This window comes from Juglans regia, chromosome 14 (genome assembly GCF_001411555.2).
Source record: "Juglans regia cultivar Chandler chromosome 14, Walnut 2.0, whole genome shotgun sequence".
Lineage (NCBI taxonomy): Eukaryota > Viridiplantae > Streptophyta > Magnoliopsida > Fagales > Juglandaceae > Juglans > Juglans regia.
This window is the reverse complement of record NC_049914.1, coordinates 22,014,754-22,036,023: the sequence shown is the minus strand read 5'-3', so window position 1 is coordinate 22,036,023 and position 21,270 is coordinate 22,014,754. Positions and strand designations below refer to the sequence as shown.

Sequence of the window (21,270 nt, the reverse complement as noted above, 5' to 3'; positions counted from 1 at the left end):
ACCATTAGTGGTTTTATGATTTTTTTTTTGTATTTTTTTTAACACATTTAAATATTTTTAAGAGAATAAAAAAATTCACAATATTATTAAAAAGTAGTTACTTAATTATTAAGTAAAAAAATATAATAAAAAAATCACAACAGTAAAAATTAACGGTAAAAATAATTGGTAAGAGTAGTATTACTCTTATTATATTTTAAGTGAAAGTTTAGAAAAAATATAACGATCAGATAGATGAGTAGTTGAGAGGATCTTTCAATCCAAACAACCTCTAAAACAACAACCCATGCATTAATTAATAATTAATTAAAACAATACTTCTTATTCCTTAATTTACAGCAAGATAATAATAAGCTGGTACGTCATTCACAAATTAAAAAATGACAAGAGATAGAATCCAACGTCACTCGTGCCGGCGCCACGATATCCTAATTTACATGATAATTTTCACCTACTCCATACATATACATTATATGTATATATGGGGATTAATTAGCTAGGGTACTAGGGTAAGTTACAGCCCTTTCTTGAACAAAAACCGGCAGTCCGCCTCTCACGGTGGCGGTAAAGCCCGGGACGAACCACGGTGCCCAGTTTGGATCGGCAACCCGAATATCAAACCGCTGAACTAGAGCAAGCACAACACTTCTCATCTCCATAAGTGCCATTTCCTTCCCCAAACAAACCCTAAGTCCACCCTGAAAAACTGGATACTTGAACAGGTTTTCAGGCATGAAAACGCCGTCCCTTAACCACCTCTCCGGCTTGAATTCGAGACAATCCGGGCCCCAGATGCGTTCCGTACGGCCCATTGCGTAGGGATGGTACGTAACCCTTGTGCCTTTCGTTACAAAGGTACCGTCGGGTAATATATCGTCCTCTTGGCAAAACTTGGAATCGAACTGAACTGGAGGATAAAGCCTCATACTCTCATAGATTGCTGCGTTCAAGTAGTGCATTTGGCGCATTTTCTCGAAGCTCGCGGCCGCCGCCTCCTGAGTCCGCGGTCCAATGACCCGCTCCATCTCGTCCCGAATCGCAGCCTCAACCCTCTGGTGCTGCGATAACAGGTAGAAGAAACTGGTCAAGGCGGAGGCCACTGTGTCGCGGCCAGCCAAGACGAAGCTTATGACAATGTCGCGGAGATACTTGTCGTCATCTATGGAAGCCATGAATCTTGATAGGAGGTCTTTTCGATCGGAAAAGCCCATTTTTCGCCGTTGGTTTTTCATCTCGGTGGCTAGGATATTCACCGTTTTGATGGCTTCCTTTAGCTTCCTTTCTGAGCCCACATTAAGCAGCCTCTTGATCTTCCACACTATAGGAGAGATTGCCATTGCTCGCTCCGCGGATAGTTTGGAGGCAACGTCGAAGGCAACGGCGAAACTAGATATCGGCAGCGATAATTGGAGGCTGCCTGGGTCTAATCCGAAGGAGAATCTGCAAATGTTATCGAAGGAGAAGCGGCGAAACACGTCTTGTAGGTCTAAAACTCCGTCTCGTTTGCCAGCCACGGATAAGAAGAGAGGAATTAGCCTGGATTGGATCTCGGAGGAGACAATCTCCAACGCGTAGGACCGAACGGAGACGCTACCGAGTTCCAGGCTCGCCATTTTTCGCTGGAACCTCCACGAGTCGCCGTCCACGTTAAAAATCCCGTGGCCCAGAAGATCACCGAGGATAACCGAAAACGGTTTCCCTTTCGGGTAGTTGTCGAACCTTGTTTTCAGTATGTGTTCGACATTTTCCGGGTTGGCAGTGATGGTGTTTCGGAGCACGTGAACATGGATAGTCCCGGTGGGCGACTTCTGGAGAAGATGCGTATACCAATCGGCCAGATTACCAAACTCCTTGGCCCAACTCGACGACAAGTAACTCCGGCAAACCTCGCAGTTACACCACGGTTTAAGCCGTAAGATGAAGATTAGGAGAGAGAACAAAGAAAAAAACACGGTGAAAGAGAAGAATAAAAGGCAGAAAGTGGCGGACATGGATTGCAGACACAAAGAAGCTTCAAAACCCATATCTTGTTTCCAAGAATTATCAATTAAAACAAGAGAGAATCAAAGGCCGGGAAAGGAAAGTAAAACGCAAGGCAATAACAAAAGTGTGAGAGGAGAAGACACCGGAGGCTAGTTGTTTTATAATGGAGATTGTGTACAGGCATACAGCAGACTGGGGATTTGGCAAGTTTCAGGAATTTCAGTGTCTTTAATTACTTATTGTTTTTTCTTTTGTTTTAGTGTTTTAAGTTTTTGTTGAAGGGAAGTGACCGTTGGACACGTGTAAAACTAGTGCATTACTAAGACGTGCGAAATATTTCAGCCTTCACCGAAATGATGTCATTGCTGATTGGGCCATCTGTACCAGTTTTTCAGCCACGTGCTCTTAATACCTATCTTCTCTCTTTGGGGCGTGAAAGCGCCAGTGTGACCTATGTTTGCACCACTCTACAGTCGACACTATCCTTTTCAACTCCGTTCTTTTTCCATGACGTCGGTTCACCAAACTCAACTTATGTTATGTTGGAAAATGCTAGTTTTTCTAAATAAAAATTCTTAGTGCATTTTGATTTTTTAAAATATTTAAAAAATTTATCATTAAAAAATATATGTATTTTTTTAATATTTAATATATATATATATATATAAAAACAGAAAAACAAAATACATTATAAAGAACTTTATTTTGTTGTCATTAAAATTATCTTTAAAGAAAACTTATCCTATTTACAGGTTTAGGATACGGCACCCTTCATGATTTCTTATAGTTATAATTAAAAGAGTTAAACTACGGTTCATTTTTATTTAAATTGATATTAATATTTAATACATATTTTCTATTAATAATAAATTTGATGTGTCAATGAAAAGATTTGTATATAGACATATTTTCATTCATATAAACAAAAGATGATACATATAGATCAGGTGGTGGGTTCCCCAACAAACGCCACCATGAAAGTCAAATTAAGCATATATACAAAGTGGCATCGAAACGGCCGGAACGAAGAAGAGGGTGAGAGCCACGGAATGCAGCAAACAAAAACATTATATGTACCAATCCTTTAATATTAAAAGATGTTTAAATGATTATATTTACAAAATAAATTATATTTTTAGCATAATAAGGTGCACATAATTTAATTTAAAAAATAATTTTTAAAATTTAAATCTTACAAATCAAATCTTACTATATAAATAAAATTGATAATTCAGTACGCACTGGATAATAAATTAACTATACATGTATAATATTTTTCTTTTAACTTTTATTAGAAAGAAAAAATCAACTAAGATTAATTACCTCAATGACACTTTTTCATGACAATATTATATATATATATATATATATATATATATATATATATAAAATATACCGCCTGTTAATTTGATCACTACTAAAACGATCGATATTTTTGCTTTTTCACTTCAAATTGGCTACTGCAACTGATCTATATGTGTGCGTGTGTGTCGACGGCCTTGTTCTAGAAGATAAATATTCTCGAGAAAATAATATTTGTCGTCTCTCAGTCTCATTCATTAGTATATATATATACTTATTGAATAACGCGCGTACAATCCATAGAAAGAAAGAAAAAGACAAACAAAAACGTGACAAAAAAGGAAGATGCATGCAACTAGCGCCAATAATGTTAGAAAAAGGCTACTTTGCCTCCCCATTTTGCACACTCAATTTGACCGCTGGTCAAAATTTTTTTTTTTTTTTACTTAGTGATTAAGGAAATATTTTTAAATGTATTGGTGTATTTTTTTATTTTTTAAATATATTTAAATATGTAAAAAAAATGTGAAAAGAAAAAAAAAAAAAAAAAAAGGAATTTACGCTGGGCGGTAAGCCCAGCGGTCAAAATGTCATAATCTTATTGCTCTGTATCTGCAAAAAAGAAGACGACGTGTGCTACAGCTTCATGTAGATAATATATACTGCGGAAATTCCACATTTTCTTTAATTAGCAAGATATGAATTCAAATGCCGGAATCCCCCAAAAGAGATACGGAAATTAATAGGATTTGGTCGACAAGAAGATCCTGCTTAGCCGGTTAGACAAATCTCTATGTGTTGAATATTGGAGCATGAGCAGCTTGGTCTATATATACGTACTTCAATGTCTGCGGTAGTTGGGCTGCAATTGATCACGAGTACTGGATATGATCAAACGAAAATGCAAACTAGCTAGCTGCAGGCGCACATGATATATATATATATATATATATATATATATAGATGATGATCATCACTTGTTTGGCCGCTAGCTATATACATATGTCTAAGTCATAGTCAAATACATGCATGTCGTCTGAGTCACAAGATGAACAAATTATCCCTTCAAAAACATCCTAGGAAAGGGTAACCTACGTATCCCAATAACTAGTCTTTACAAAATTATATGTCTTTAATTAGAACCTATTTTATTCAGAAAGACTGAAGTGCATGCATGCCATTAATGACCCTTACAAAATATTATAGTACCATGCATGCAGACTACCACATGAATATATGTCTTTTTGGGATGAGTTTTTTCGGGGAAGTTTTGTCCCTTAAGGGTTTTGCTAGATACAAGCGAGTTCGTGCACCATATTACGTACCGATAATTTTTTTTATTTAAAAAAAAATAAAAAAAAATTTTGTGAGAGAAGAAGAAAATCTCCTATATCATAAAAAATATTTTTATCTTTAATTCACATTGTTTCGTTAAATATATGTATTACATATCAATATTAGTACACGAATTGGTGCACAAACTTGCTTGCAATAAGATTTTTCCATATAATAAATATTTCACCTAAGCATTGATCACCACGTTCTATGTTTTTTATGGGCAAATTCAATAAATTACTAAAGAAAAGAGAAATATATCAAAAGTGGGTAAGATTTCATGCACGACAATCATCTCAAAACAACACATAAGATGAACACATTTTTGAGAAATGGTACCCGATCGAGTGATTGGTCTGATACCATAAATATTGGCTAGCTATAAAAGCGGTTGTTGAAACATGAGTTCATTGATCAAATTGCATGCTTTTAACCATCTATTGATCGAAGAGCTCCTGTCTTGCCCCTTTTACATTTTTCGATAGGCGTGCGTGGATGTTCAAAAGCCATTAGGTGACAAAAGAGAGCATGACCAACATACTCCCAAAAAATAGAGCTAAAAGTAGTTGTGCTAATTAAGATCAAGGCACCTTTAATAATTTGGGCTAAACTCAGTTCAGTCTAATTTTAAACTAAATTTAATATCTAAACACCCAAACACTATCAAATCATTAAACTCATATCAACTCGAAACCTCTTTACACGTGATACTCACGACCTTTTTCCACTCAACACCTCTTTATACGTGAGACCCACAACCTTTTTCAACTTCTCATAAATATATATAAATTCATCTTAACATTCAAATACATCTAAACTCATCTTAGGTGGGCCCCATAAAATTCACTCCACCATCTCAACTCACTACTATTCATAAAGAATTCAACTCATCTCAACTCAGCTTACCATCCAAACAGGACCTAAGAGATTGTCTATACATCAGCCACTATTCATCGTGTGGCTTTTTTCTTTTCGTTTTTTTTTCTTATCTGTTGAAATGCTCATTTTGAGGAGAAGTGACCATTTCGAATTTGCATTCATCCAGTCTTGTATTCACCCATGTTTTGCCCAAAACTTGTGCGCCCCTCCCTTTGCCCAAAGCCCGTGTGCCCCTTGTTCGAGGTTTATAGAGTGTGTCACAATTGGCGATGATGCCGTTGGCAAGACTTGTATGCTCATCTCCTACACTAGCAACACTTTCCCTACGGTTGGTGTCGTTTCTATTTGGTTCCCTGGAAAATGTTATTGGGAAAACTTGGAAACATAATTTTTACTTCTCCTGCTTCTTTTTGTTATGTGCCTTTGAGTTGGTCTTTTCTTGGGTTTTGGCTGACCAATGTGATGTGGGGCTACACTACATTCTTGTCTAAAAATGCTTGCATCATTTGGGTTTTCATTTTTTTCCTCTGTAGTGTTTTCTTGCTCTATTCTTTAAACCCTCCATTTGGGTTTCGAGGAACTTCTGGGAATGAAACGAGAAAGATTTCAACTTTGATGCTAATTTAGTGTTTTGAATGACTGATTTAGGGCTTTGTTTTATCTGGCAATTTTTTCTCGCCCATGAGTCTTGGAGAAATTTTGTTTGCTGTAATGGGCTTTTAACGTTCTTTCAGAATGGAATGGAAGGCTAGAAAGTATTTTGTTATGGAGTATGGTTTCTTGACTCTCAATGTGGTCCTCAAGAGTTGAGAAAGAATGAGGGAAATAAAGGAATCTGACTCTCTATGTGTATTGGATTGAATTGGGTTCTTTGATTCTATTCTTTTGTTTGGATTGCAATTAATGGCTTTCATAGTACACCATATTTGTAGTGAGATGCTTCGATATATGGGGCTTTAAAATAACTAAGTTTAGGACTAGAAATGCGAGGAATAGAAAAGAAACTACTGTAATTGTTGAACCCCATATTTCAAGGAGAGCTTTGAAATTTTTGATGACTTTTCTTAATATTTTCAATTTATGTTTCAATTTACTTCTGTAGATAGTGTTTTCTCATGTATCAGTTCTTTTACCCTTTAGTTGCCTAGTTGGTTTCTTAATCCATACTAAAGAAAAAGATTGTCTTATTTAAGTCAGGTAGTTTTATGATTGGTGAGATTAGAATGTAAAGATTCATAACTCTTTGCTTTTCTTTAAAACTTTCTTATCAAATGTGGTTGTGGATGGGTATGAAGAAATTTATGGGCATAACTCATCTCATAAAACTAGTTCTACAAAAGAAGATTGTTCATTCCTTATAAGAATGCCCAAGACCTTGTCCACATTGTGAGATTATTTCTCAACACCCTTCTTCACGTGCAGGCCAGTACTTTTCCTAGTCCTTAGTGTGGGCCCCCATTCGTCCTGTGACAGGCTCTGATACCATGAAGAAATTTATTAGTCAACTCATCTTATAAAATCGATTCTACAAGAAATGATTGCTCATTCTTTATAAGCATCTCTAAAACCTTGTCCACAATGTGAGATTATCCCTCAACAGGGGACACTATAAATTTAGGCATGTGGGATACTGCGGGTAAGTCCAAGACTATAATAAATCCTCCATTGCCAAACGAACAAGCAAATGCAGATGAAGTCAGAAACCGCACATTGACTGATACATAATACATACACTACACTAGTACGAATAGCCTTAAACATGAGTACTCATCAAATACATACACTACATTATTACGAACAGCCTTAAACATGAATACATACACTACGCTAGTACGTGAGTACTCATCAAACTACTTTTGATGACTTTTAAAAACGAATGAGAAATGGAAACTCGATCCCCAAGTGTGAACAGCCTTAAACTGTATGCATAAACCAGACATATTTTGCATCAAAGTTGCAAAACCTTCATGGCATGAATGCGGTGAGTACTGACTGATCGGCATAAAATAAATGTTGTAGGGGTGGGCAACGGTGCCCCGCCCCCGCATGGGCGGGTGGGCTACCCAGCATCGACCATGCGGGGGCGGGGGGCAAGTTGACCCCAAACAAACCCTCCCACCCGCAATATATGTCAAACAAACCATGTAAATTAGGAAAATTTAATCAATAACTCCCTATAATTAAGGCTGTAGATTCAAATATTTGGATCCATATCCAAGTTTTGAATAGAGGATAGATATTTGTCTAGATACATCTAGCCAAAACTAGAGTGAATATCTGAATTCAGACCGAATTTAAACTCAGATATCTAGATTTGTATCCAAATTTTAAAAAGTTGACATAGATTCGCCTAGATAATCCAATCAAAACTAGAGCAAATATCCAGATTTGGGCCGAATTTAAACCCGGATGTCATCTAGTTGTAATTTTTATAAAATTAATCCCTTGTGTTGAAAATTATTTGAATGAAGTTTTGTGCTTTTTGTTTTAATAAAATTTGTATTAGATGTTTTGTCTAACCTGCTAACCAAGAAACACGTAGTAGTTCGAAATATTATCAAAGGAAAAATATTATTAAATATATTTCTAATAATTTACCAGACTATTTTACCTTTCAAGAAATTATAAAAAAAAAAAAGGAAAAAAAAGAGGTTGGCCGTAAAGAAAGAATCTGAATTGTGACAAAATATAGTGGGTATTGACCAACGGGTTTTAAAAACTATTTTAGTGAAGCCAAATTGGAAGTGGCTTTTTCTATATTGTTTTGGGTTGTCAAAAGATGGTGATAGGTTACTACTTCTTACAATTTATTTATTATAATATATTTTGAATGTTTTTATTTTTTTATAATTTTTACGTATTTTCTTAACTTTCTTAATTATTAAAAAAAATTAAAAAAATATATGTAATTTTATTAATAGTCAATAAAATAAAAATCAAAATAAAAATCAAATAAAAAGTAATAATAAATGAATAATAAGTTGAATACTTTTTTAAGAAAAAAGTTACCTTGCTTCTCAGTGTACCACTCAAATATATTGTTGGATAAATTTTTTTTTTATTATTATTTTTTATTTAGTATTAAAGAAGTGATTTTAAATATATTGATATATATATATTTAAATATATTAAAAAAAAACTTTAAAACTGACAGTTTGAGCTGTGCTCCTCTGGCCTTTCCTTTTCTAATTGGAAAATGCTAGTCACACCGTTCTTCTTTCCCGCTCGAGTGTCCCGCTTGACGTGGCATCCAGATGGCACGATTTAATAGATTAAAAAATGTCATCTCGAAAACGCTTGCTTCTTCCTCCCGAAAACACGCTACCTTCTTCTCTCTCCCCTCTCCTTGCAAACCCTTTCTCAAAAACCTTTTCTGCTTCTCCCTCTCGAAAACGAAAACACTACCTTCTTCAAGCCATATCTCCCTCCCAAAAATCCTCTCCCCTCTTCCTGCATATGCTTGGTAAATTTACATCTCTTTTAATTTATTTTCCTGGTTTGTTGACACATCTTCATTTTAGCTTGTCCAAATGAATTCATATTTAGAAAATTGCCATGTGAACAGACTTGAACCATGTAGAAGATAGTCCGGGACAAAGTGACTCTGTTTTTTTAGTCCTAATTTTGGCCTCTGTTTTTTAAAGATGCTCAATAACATCTCCACACAAGCGCTTGCATCATTTGTTCTCTGAAGGTTATGAGATAACACCAACATTTACCCGAAGAAATGCGGCACCACCTGCTATCTCTGTAGGATTTTCTATACAAAATACACTATCAAACCATGCAAAATCCAAAAATAACAGAGGTAGTTTAGTTTGAGGAAGAAGGAAAGAAATCTACATCTTAGATTGGAGGTCGGACGGAGGAGAACCGCGAGAAAGAATGCCGGAAATGGGTCTCTTGCACCTTGCGAACTGGTACAGGTGCTAGACAAGATCTTTCGAGGAGGTGTCTGGGGGTTTTTGCAAGGGGCGAGATCTGTAGGGGATGGGTTTGGGGGTAATTTTTAGGAAGCAGTAAATGAAGTTAAAAAAAAAAAAAAAGGAAGCAGAAGAGTAACGTGGCATTCCACGTCGAGCGGGAAACGAAAACGGGAAGGATGAGCGGTTGCTGTAGCAACGCCCTTTCTAATTTTCGAGGTTGACCGATGTCCGTACGTTAGTCGGTTGTTGGGCTGCTCCATTAGTCAGTTGTCTTGTCATCGCAAGGCGAAAGTCTAAGCTGCAACTGCACCTTGTTTTCTTAATTGCTTTGCATGTTTAACACGTGGTACAATTGCTTTGCATGCACTACAAATTAAGCACCGGTTTATATTAAAAATTCATCTCATTTTATAATTCATTTAAATTTTTATATAAAATATAATAAATTTTTAATTTTTTTTAAATTTTAAAACAATAATAATATTAAAAAAATAATATTTTAATAATATTTTTTTCAACTCATCTCTAAATCTAAAGGAACCTAAACATTTATTTATATCTTTCAACAAATTTTACATTATTAAATAAAATTATAAATGATGATCCATTTGATTAACATTCCTTTTTATAATGGTGAAAGACCACGATGGTAAGAAAACCTCCAGCTGTCCAATATCTAAGATTATATATCCCAAATTACTTTAACAAAGCCTCTAGATGGCATTTGCCATTTAAGCAGTGATGTTAAGTAAAAAGATTCTATTGTTTGGGCTTCTAAATGACAAACAGGACAATTTGGGTTCTCTAACACCTTTTGTTTATAAAGATTCACACCTGTAGGTAATATAATGTGACATGCCTTCCAAGTAAAAAGTCTTGACATTGTTAGGTATAGTTGAAGACCAAATATTCCTCCACAATGCTTTCATAGTCTAAGAATTATGAAGAACCACTCATATTTCATTATTTCGCATAGTCATTTCCTTTTTCATATGATAAGCACTCTTCGTAGTGAAGTAACCGGTGGAAATGCCTCTCCAAATGATTTTGTTTCTATAAAAGATTCATTACAAATCAAATATTACTCTTAAGTAAGAACTTGTTTGGATAGTCAGGTTAAATGAGATGATATATAAGAAATTTGTGAATAGTAATGAGATAGTTTGTGAATAATAGTGAAATAGTTTGAGTTAAGATTTTTATTGGATTTTGAAAAGTGAAAGAAAAAAGTTGAATAAAGATATTATAAAGTAAAAATATTATTAGAATACAATTTCTTAATATTATTTTTGTTTTGGGACTTGAGAAAATTGAATTATTTTTGTGTTTTATTTATATGGAAGTTTGTAAAAGTTGTAATAATTAGTAATGAGTATATGAAAAAGTATGAAAGAGAAATTGAAAAATGTTTGTATTTGTGTAGTGTTTGGATGATGAGATATGATGGTATGAGATCAATTGCGCCGCTACAATAAATATGGGCTTCTGCCATGAGTTATGTTTCCAAGATATGTGATTTTGGCAAATGGTTTGTTGTTGACATGAAAAATAGTCGTGGAAAAATAAAGCGACATTTTACCACAAGGTCACGTCGGCAATTAAAACTTTGTGAGGAAAAGTTTTTTACAGCGAAGAAATCGTTTTTTGCATCGAATTTATATCGCCTAAAAAAATGTGAGATATTAAGATTTTTCCTCATGGGTTAATATTTTTTCGGGTGAACAAAATGGTTTTTGCAACGAGTTCATATCGCCGCAAAAAAAAACTTCCCTAGAAAGATTTTTGCGTGTGGGTTAATACTTGTTGCGGTGAGGGTATTATTTTTTGCGGCTACAATTAACCGTCGTATAAGCTAATAAAATAAAATCCCCATTCTCCTCACCTGCGATAATCTCTTACCGTGATAATCTCTTCTCTCTCTCCCTCACGGTCCTCACCCAACCCCCACCCCCCTGCACTAGCAGCACGCCGCTCATCTTCCCCAAACTATTTCCACAATCCAGACATCCTCTCTCCCTTGTAGAGACACGGTAAGCCTCTCTCTTCTCCCTCTATCTTTTCTGTCTTTGAGTTTATTCTGTGTAATTTGATAGTGGAAATGGAAAATAGAAAATGTGAATCTGTGTAAATTTGTGATGATATGATTGTGTAAAATTTGTGTAATGGTTGCTAGGATATGGTTGTGTAAAATCTGTTGTGATGATATGGTTGTTTAATATTAGTGGGCAATATATACGAATCTCTAATTTGATGCTATTAATTTAATAAATGATTCAATCATGAAGGATCGATGATTTTGTTTCGTCAATTAGCTTGTTCTACATTTACTGGATTGTGAAGATGTTAGATATAGCTTAGATTTAATTCTAAGTCTTAATGAAGCCACCAAAAAAGACCCTATATATGAAAGTGTATCAAAGTTGAACAAACAATTAGAACATATATATATATATATATATAATATATGATGAGTTGCAGTAATGGTATTTGAATCTGAAATTAAACATGTACATGAGGAACATCTATAATTATATATAGCGACAAGTCATTCATGGTGGTAGATGCTCGATCATTTAGGAGGACAAGAAGAAATCCAGAGTCCATTGGGTTATAAAATCCAGTAATAATTAATACATACACGTGTGTATTTGAATATATAGCATAACTGTTGGATTGTAAAAACTATCTTCATCATTCCTTTTCCAATTAGTTTCTCGCATATGCAAAAGCTACGCAAAATGACTTGATTGTTACACAAAAAAAAGAAAAAAAAAATTATATGTACAGTTATAGAATGTTAAGGCTGCATATTTTTTTTTGAAAAAAAAAAGTGAATAAATATATAACTTATACGAAAAAATTAATTTTTCTTAGGCGGATCACACTCTTTATAAAAAAAAAGAAAAAAAAAAATGCACGGTATTTACACAATTCATGAACATATCTGACACTTACCACTTAAAAAAGATAGTTTGATTTCTGCAACCTTAATACTACAATAAAAAAGAGCATTTGTGACGAGTTATTTGAGATGAAATGACTACTTCTGTTGATAATAAACTCATTTTAATAAAAAATAGTAATTTTGACAGAAAATAATGATAACAAATAAGAAGTTACAACCATTCCGACAAGAATCAGCTATCTCTTAGGTTCCATTCTTGCCAAAAATTTCAGCTCTGCCTTTTGTACTTGTAAAAAAGGTTTATATGACAGAAGAAAGACAAAATTTTCACAAATTGGATAAACCAAATGCAAGTGAGAGCATGAAAATGGTGTTTCCTTTTTTAAAAAAGAAAAATAATTTAAAAGCATTTATTGTTCGTATGTAGATAAATGAGCAAGTGGCCATGCATGTGGCGTATGAATCATTAATTTTTTACTTGCTTATTATTTTTTTGGCATAAAATTCAGGCTGTTCAGGAATATACTGCATTTAATCTGGTTTTGGTCGTAGCTCTTACACGGTTTTACTTTACGTTATGTGTCTGCATTTTTTCTGATTATGTAGATAAATGTTCCTTTCCCATGACAAATAGGACGTACAATGTAGGCTGTTCTTGTTGACCAATTGGAGAAAAAACTGCTGATCCCCAACTACATGTTATAGAGTATGCAAGTACGGTGTAGTTGTTTTGAAAAAGAATGAGGTACACTATTAAAAAATTATTATTTTTTCATGTGAGTATCGTATTTATTCATTTTTTTCAAAGTGATTACACGACAATTGCACACTCTCGTCATAATTAATTTATAATTACTTTTTCTTTTGAATGTTGCAACGAGAGAGTATAAATTAAAGAATACAACATTAAATATTTATTAGGAGTTTATCAGAAGATCCTATGGGCACTATTAAAGGATGGTACCATTTGATGTGTTTATCTGTATTTAAAATGAAACCCATCAAATTGCTCAAAAATCTTATATTATGATCATATATATGGTACGTACTTCAGTAGGAACAAACTAAAAATTTAAGTCTTTATAACAATATAATATAACACATGATTATTTAATAAGATTGTATAGAAACTTTTCACTACAAAGGAGTCTCTCAAAACTCTTTTAAAACTTTTCGCTATAGATCTGACTTGAGGGGGGTTTGACCTTCGGCTCCCTCCCTTTCCCTACCCTCCCTCCCTCCCTCTCCCATTTTCCTTTCCCTCTGTATAGTGCTCCACTTTTTGCATTTTTGTGTTTTTTCAAGCTAATAAGGGAGAACCGCAGATCTGGAATATTATGGCGACCATAGATTAGCACGCACCTCTCCATGGTGTTGCCCAACCGCCGAGCTTCAAGACCACCAAATGCGACGAAGTGGTGAGTCGCTTGCACGCGCAATCTAAAGCTCACGGAGAAGTTCGGCGAGTGCCTCTCACGCACCACCGAGAGGCCCTTTGCCGATGCCACGTGCGACACCTATAGGGTCTATGAGTCAGTAATATCCAAGAACGACCGTCGGTTTTCCTCCTAGAGCGGCGCATGTTCTGCACGCGCCATAGTAGCCTCTTGGAGCACTGTTCTTTTCCGATTTTCACAAAGGTTTTCCATTGTATTTTTTTGTGTCTTGTCTTTACTTTCTAGGAAAATAAAAATCCAAAAATTTGTCATTTTGGACCTTAGTCCCAACTGTGTGATCCCCCCTCTCCGCTTAGTCAGGGTATGGATTTTGTCACTCAATTACTATTAACTCTATTAGGGACAGAGCTGTGCACGACATATTTCTTAGATTTAGGTCTTTAGAGATTTGTCGTTTGGACTAGACCATGTCAGTTACGGAAGTATGCTGGAAAGCTATTAATGTTTGTAACTGGCTTATTTTTAAGTGAAAGTTGTATGTCCTCTACTATGAATGGAATATGGTCCATTATTAAAAAAAAAAAAAAAAAAAAAGAAGAAGAAGAAGAAGATTGTATAGAATATGTGCAAACAAATATTTATGTTTAAGGAATATTACAGATCATAAGTTTCTCACTACACTCCCCTTGCCTTTCTTCTACTAAACGGCCACCATCACGGTTCGCAAACCATGCACTACAACCTTCATCAACATTAAGAATTTATGATAATTAATTCTTCATTGTTTATTATTACTAGTTTAATTATAATATTGCTTCTAGAATATTCACGAATACTATACTACATGCAATTTTAATTACATCATAATAGTCATGATTCTAAGTCATGATCAAATGGGGCCTTTAATGACATCACAGGCACTAAGAAATCTAAAGGTAGATGAAACACTTAATTGAGTGTTTCTTTGCTTCTTGGTCACTCTTGAAAAGGAAATCATGATAAGAATGTATGGAACACAGTACATCTATTCCATTTGCATCCTAGTAGATTACCTTTAGTAATCTCCTTGACAATAATTCTAACAATTAGAAAATAGGTGTCAAAGAAGTATAATGACTATCCCAATTTAGAAGTTATCTGTTGAATCCAAATTACAATAGTCATTTGTATATGGATTTCCCTTTATTATCACCTTACACAGTTTTAACTAGTCTACCGAGAACTTGTACGGCTAATAGGTAGTTGGTTACTCATAATTTATAACATAAGTTAGACATCGAGTCTAAAACATACGAATTAAACATAGTTGTTCGCCTCTATCTACCCACAAACCACAATGCAAATTAAATAGATTTCAGACATGAATATTTCGTAATTTGCATTATCTGCAAATTTTTATAGATATCCCAATAAATAACTCCACTGCAAGAAATCCTTGGTTAATATTCAGTTCATTGATTATTCCCTTATAATGAAAACTATAGGATGATATTAGTAATGAAACTAACATATTTAGTTCAGTCTTTTTGAGAGTCGAAGCTCGTGTCCAGATGATAGAAGACTAAGATTTCTGATTTCTGATCTCTTGCCTACTCATTGCACAACCAATTTCAGATATCCTAACAAACTCTTTTCTATTAGATGGTCAGTTGCATAAATTGGATAAGGCTTGGATACATATTGAAGATGGATTGCATTCCAATGAGTATGGTGAAGGTGTTAGACAATTCCTGGCTATGGCGCAAGCCACCTAGATCTAATCAGATTAGGTGTGCAAGTAGCTAGTAGGAGATGTCGGAATAGAGCTTTCCACTCTATTCGTATAGTCGAAGATCATTTGCTCTTTAGAGGGATTGATCCAACTTATATGAAATAGATATTTCATGGAGAATAAGATCCTTTCCTAGATGCTACATTTTCTGACGAAGAAGAAGATGATGCATCGGCTTACAGTGACTAATTTGATGATATCGACGAGATGTTAGATGACATTCATCATGGGTCGTTTATGGATAATTCAGGTTGAAATGAAGGAAATGCAAACACAAATGATCAACCCTCCACCTCAAATACGACAACAAACTCTAATCCCGAGGAGTTGGTAGCCTACACACGACGTCCACTTTATCCTTCATGTGCTAAGTTCTCAAAGCTATCATTCATCGTCAAGCTACTTCACATCAAGAGCATAGGTGGTTGGACTGTGAAGTCCTTTGACATGGTCATAAAACTTTTGCAAGCTGCATTTCTTGATGCTCTATTCCCTGACTCATAGAACGATGCTCGTCTCTTGAAGCGTGGCTTGGGTTTTAGTTACAAAAAGATACATTTGTGCCTAAATGATTGTGCATTGTTTTGGAAGGAAAATGCATTGTACAATGAATGCCCTAAATGTAAAGCATCTAGTTGGACCGTAAGTACAAGTAAGCAACGAAGGATACCAAAAAAAGTTCTTCGATATTTCCCCCTGAAGCCGCACTTGCAGTGGCTATTTATGTCAAAGAAGACAGCTCAAGCCATGAGATGGCATGTAGAAGCACGTGTTGATGATCCGACATGCATGCGACATCCAGCAGATTCTAGGGTATGTAAGGAATTTGATAACAAACATGGGAGGTTTTCCTAAGATCCTTGCAATTTTAGGCTTGTTTTAGCGATTGATGGGTTTAACCCATTCAATAACATGAGTAGACCATAGAACATTTGGCTAGTACTACTTATGCCTTATAACTTGCCTCCTTGGTCATGCATGAAAGATCCATATACCATGTTATCGTTGCTAATTCCTAGCCTTATGTCACCAGGAAATGATATTGATTTGTTTTTGCGTCCTCTTGTTGATGAGTTGAAGGAGTTATGGGAAAAGGGTATTCGTACCTATGATGCGTATAGTAGACAAATGTTTAGGTTGCATGCAACGCTACTTTGGACTATCAATGACTTTTTCGCATACGCCAATCTTTCCGGGTGGAGCACAAAAGACAAGATGGTATGCCCTTCAAGTACAACTGACACAAATTCACAATGGTTCGTATATGGGTACAAACATTGCTATATGGGTCATTGACGATGGTCGGCACCATATCACAGTTGGAGAAGGGAAAAAATGCTTTTAATGGGTACGAAGAGCCCCGACTCCAACCATCAAGGGTCGAGGGAGAGGGTTTGTTAGAACAATTACGTGAGGTGTCACATTTTCAGTTTGGTAAATCTTCTTTGAAAAGGAAACAAACGCCCAATCAACTAAATTGGACAAAAAAATCTATATTTTTTTTAGCTTCCCTACTGGTTAGACTAGGGTTTGAGATATAACCTAGACGTCATGCAAATTGAGAGAAACATATGTGATAACATGTAGGGATTTGGCAAACCTTGGAATAAGGAAAGAATTGCATTTACAATATGATGACGATTGTATTACTATGAGTCTTGGTTGCTACATGTTAAATTTAAATGAGAGAAGGGCTTTTTGTGCGTGGTTGTCAAAAGTAAAACTTCTTCATGGATTTGCATCAAACATTGCCTGGTGTGTTAATGCTAGTGGCACAATGATCAGTGGAATGAAGAGACATGACTATCATGTCTTTATGCAAGCGCTGTTGTAGGTTATGATTGGTGGGTTCTGACGGGCTGATGTGCGTTAAGCCTGTTCTTCAAAGAATTACGTTCTCGAACTTTGAACTTATTAGTTTTGCATCGTCTTCAAGTTAAGAATCCCATCATTCTCTGCAAATTAGAAAAGATATTCCCTCTCACTTTTTTTGATATCATGATGCACATTGCTATTCACTTGCCAGATAAGGCCCTACTGGTAGGATCCGTGCAATACAAATGGATGTACCATTTTGAAAGGTATTTAGGGAAGTTCAAGTGGTACATACAACAGAGCCCATCCAGAAGGCTCAACGTTTTAGGCATATGTGCATCTCGAATGCCTTACATTTTACTCTATGTACCTCCATGATATTGAAACTATATATAATTTAGAGAAACACAACACTGATGTTCGTATTGGCTCAACTGAGTTGGGAAATGAGCCATGTTTATTTGTTTTCTTACAAAAGGTTAGACCATTGGGGACAGCAAGCTCCTAGGAACGTTTGCTCACATATATTAACAGAGAGTACTATAACAAGATGAAAGAAGAGGACCCTCACAACATCAACCGTAGGCACTAGAGTCAATTCCCATCGTGGTTCAGATCACCTGTAAGATACGAAACCTTCCGTACTCATAGTTATATTCTTCTCAAATTATTGATAAAATAAATCCTTTTCTTTTTTGTCTGTCCTTCTGTATGGTAGATTTGAGAGCTACGTGCAATTTGTCCAACTGTGGTAACCGATGAGATATATGCATTAGCATGTGGTCCAGATCCATGGATCGCATCTTATGCTGGATCATAATGAATGGTGTTCACTTTCATACGAAAGTGAAAGGCAGCGGGGAGGTGGTTCATGGCGAGTATTAGGGATCCCCTGTTGACTTCTACAGTGTGTTGCTTGTTATTATAGAATTATGCTACAAGGGTTGGCGTAAGGAATATTTCTTTCAATGCACTTGGTATGACATTAGTTACTTGAGAAAATGGATACGTGTCCGGGACCACTTAACGTTAGTGAATACTGCTAGGCAATGGTATAAGGATGAAGATTTCGCCCTTGCGCTCCAAGCAACTCAAGTCTTTTATCTCACCGATCCGATATTGGGGGAAAGTTGACAAGTCATCCATAAAATTACAAATACGAATGTTTACAACATTCACGCAATGACATTTTCCGATAGGGGTGCGTGGATGTACAAAAGCCATTACGTCACAAAAGAGAGCATGACCATCACACTCCCCAAAAAATAGAGCTAAAAGTAGTTGTGCTAATTAAGATTAAGGCACCGTTTGGAATTTTGACTGAACTTAGTTCAGTCTAATTTTAAACTGAATCTAACATCCAAACACCCAACTCTCAAATCACTAAACTCATATCAACTCAAAACCTCTTTACACATGGGACGCACAACTTTTTTCAACTCAACACCTCTATACACGCGGGTCTCACAACCCTTTTCAACTTCTCATAAATATATCTAAACTCATGTTAACATTCAAGCACATCTAAACTCATCTTAGGTGTACTCCACAAAACTCACTCCACCATCGCAACTCACTATTATTCATAAATAATTCAACTCATCTCAATTCAGCTTAACATCCAAACAGAACCTAAGAGATTGTCCATACATTTGCCACTATTCACCTATGTGGCTTTTTTCTTTTTGTTTTTTTTTCTAACTTGCTGAAATGCTCGTTTTGAGAAGAAGAGACCATTTCGAATAAGCATTCATCCAATCTTGCATTCACCCTTCCTTTGCCAAAACCCGTGCGCCTCTCCCTCTGCCCAATGCCGCCCCTCGTTCAATGTTTATAGAGTGTCACTGTCGGCGACGATGCTGTTGCTTGTATGCTCATCTTTTACACCAGCAACACATTCCCTACGGTTAGTGTCGTTTCTATTTGGTCCCTTGAAAAATGTTATTGGGAAAACTTGGAAACATAATTTTTACTTCTCTTGCTTCTTTTTGTTATGTGCCTTTGAGTTGGTCTTTTCTTGGGTTTTGGCTGACCAATGTGATGTGGGGCTACACTACATTCTTGTCTAAAAATGCTTGCGTCATTTGGGTTTTAATTTTTTTCCTTTGTAGTGTTTTCTTGGCTCTGTTCTTTAATCCCTCCATTGGGTTTCAAGGAACTTCTGAGAATGATGTGAGAAAGATTTCAACTTTGATGCTAATTTTGTGTTTTGAATGAGTGATTTAGGGCTTTGTTTGATGCGGCAATTTGTTCTCACCCATGACTCTTGGAGAAATTTTGTTTGCTGTGATGGGCTTTTAACGTTCTTTCTGAACATAATGGAAGGTTAGAAAGTATTTTGTTATGGGGTATGGTTTCTTGACTCTCTATATGGTCCTCGAGAGTTGAGAAAGAATGAGGGAAAGAAAGGAATATGAAACTTTGAACTTGGTATATTGGATTGAATTGGGTTCTTTGATTCTATTCTTTTGTTTGGATTGCGATTAATGGCTTTCATAGTACACCATATTTGTAGTGAGATGCTTCGATATATGGGGCTTTAAAATTATTATTTAGGAAAATTTAGAACTAGAAATGTGGGGAATAGAAAAGAAACTACTGTAATTGTTGAACCTCATATTTCATGGAGAACTTGTAATTGTTGACTTTTCTTAATATTTTCAATTCCTGTTTCAATTTAAATCTCTAGATAGTGTTTTCTCATGTATCAGTTCTTTTACCCTTTAGTTGCCTAGTTGGTTTCTTAGTCCATACTAAAGAAAAAGATCGTCTTAATTAAGTCTGGTAGTTTTATGATTGGTGAGATTAGAATGTAAAGATTCATAACTCTTTGCTTTCCTTTAAAACTTTCTTATCAAATGTGGTTGTGGATGGGAATGAAGAAATTTGTGGGCTTAACTCATCTCATAAAACCATTTCTACCAAAGAAGATTGTTCATTCCTTATAAGAATGTCCAAGACCTTGTCCACATTGTGAGATTATTTCTCAACACCCTTCCTCATGTGCAGGTCAATATTTTTCCTGGTCCTTATCATAGAGTAAGTAGTGTGGGCCCCCATTCGTTTTATGACAGGCTCTGATACCATAAAGAAATTTATGAGTCTGACTCATCTTATAAAACCGATTCTACAACAAAGGATTGCTCATTCTTTATAAGCATACCTAAGACTTTGTCCACAATGTGAGATTATTCCTCAACAGGGGACACTATAAATTTAGGCATGTGGGATACTGCTGGTAAGTCCAAGACTGTAGTAAATCCCCCACTGCCAAACGAACAAGCAAATGCAAATGAAGTCAGAAACCATACATTGACTAATACATAATACATACACTACACTACTACGAACAACCTTAAACAAGAGTACTCATCAAATACATACACTACACAATTACGAACAGCCTTAAACATGAACACATACACTACACTAGTACATGAGTACTCATCAAACAACTTTTGATGACTTTTAAAAACGAATGAGAATTGGAAACTTGATCCCCAAGTGTGAATAGCCTTAAATTGTATGCATAAACCAGACATATTTTGCATCAAAGTTGCAAAACCTTCGTGGCTTGAATGCGGTGAGTACTGACTGATTGGAAGAAAATAAATGTTGTAGGGGTGGGCAACGGTGCCCCGCCCTCGCATGGGCGAGTGGGCTACCCAGCATCGCCCATGCTGGGGCGGGGGGCAGGTTGACCCCAAAGAAACCCTCCCACCCGCAATATACGCCAAACAAACCACGTAAATTAGGAAAATTTAATCAGTAACTCCCTATAATTAGGGCTGTAGATTGAGATATTCGGATCCTTATCCAAGTTTTGAATAGATGATAGATATTTGTCTAGATACATCCAACCAAAACTCGAGCGAATATTCGAATTCAGACCGAATTTAAACTCGGATATCTAGATATGTATCCAAATTTTAAAAAGTTGACATAGATTCGCCTAGA

At 35.6% G+C, this 21,270-nt stretch overlaps 1 protein-coding gene across 1 annotated transcript; it reads right to left on the bottom strand.

Annotated features, from left to right (window-relative positions):
- Window positions 1–239: 239 nt before the first annotated feature.
- Window positions 240–2,220, bottom strand: LOC108988597 (cytochrome P450 94C1-like). The gene has a single exon (XM_018961907.2). It carries the CDS (start codon window positions 2,022–2,024, stop codon window positions 489–491), a length of 1,536 nt encoding a protein of 511 aa, XP_018817452.2. The 5' UTR covers window positions 2,025–2,220; the 3' UTR covers window positions 240–488.
- Window positions 2,221–21,270: the final 19,050 nt, after the last annotated feature.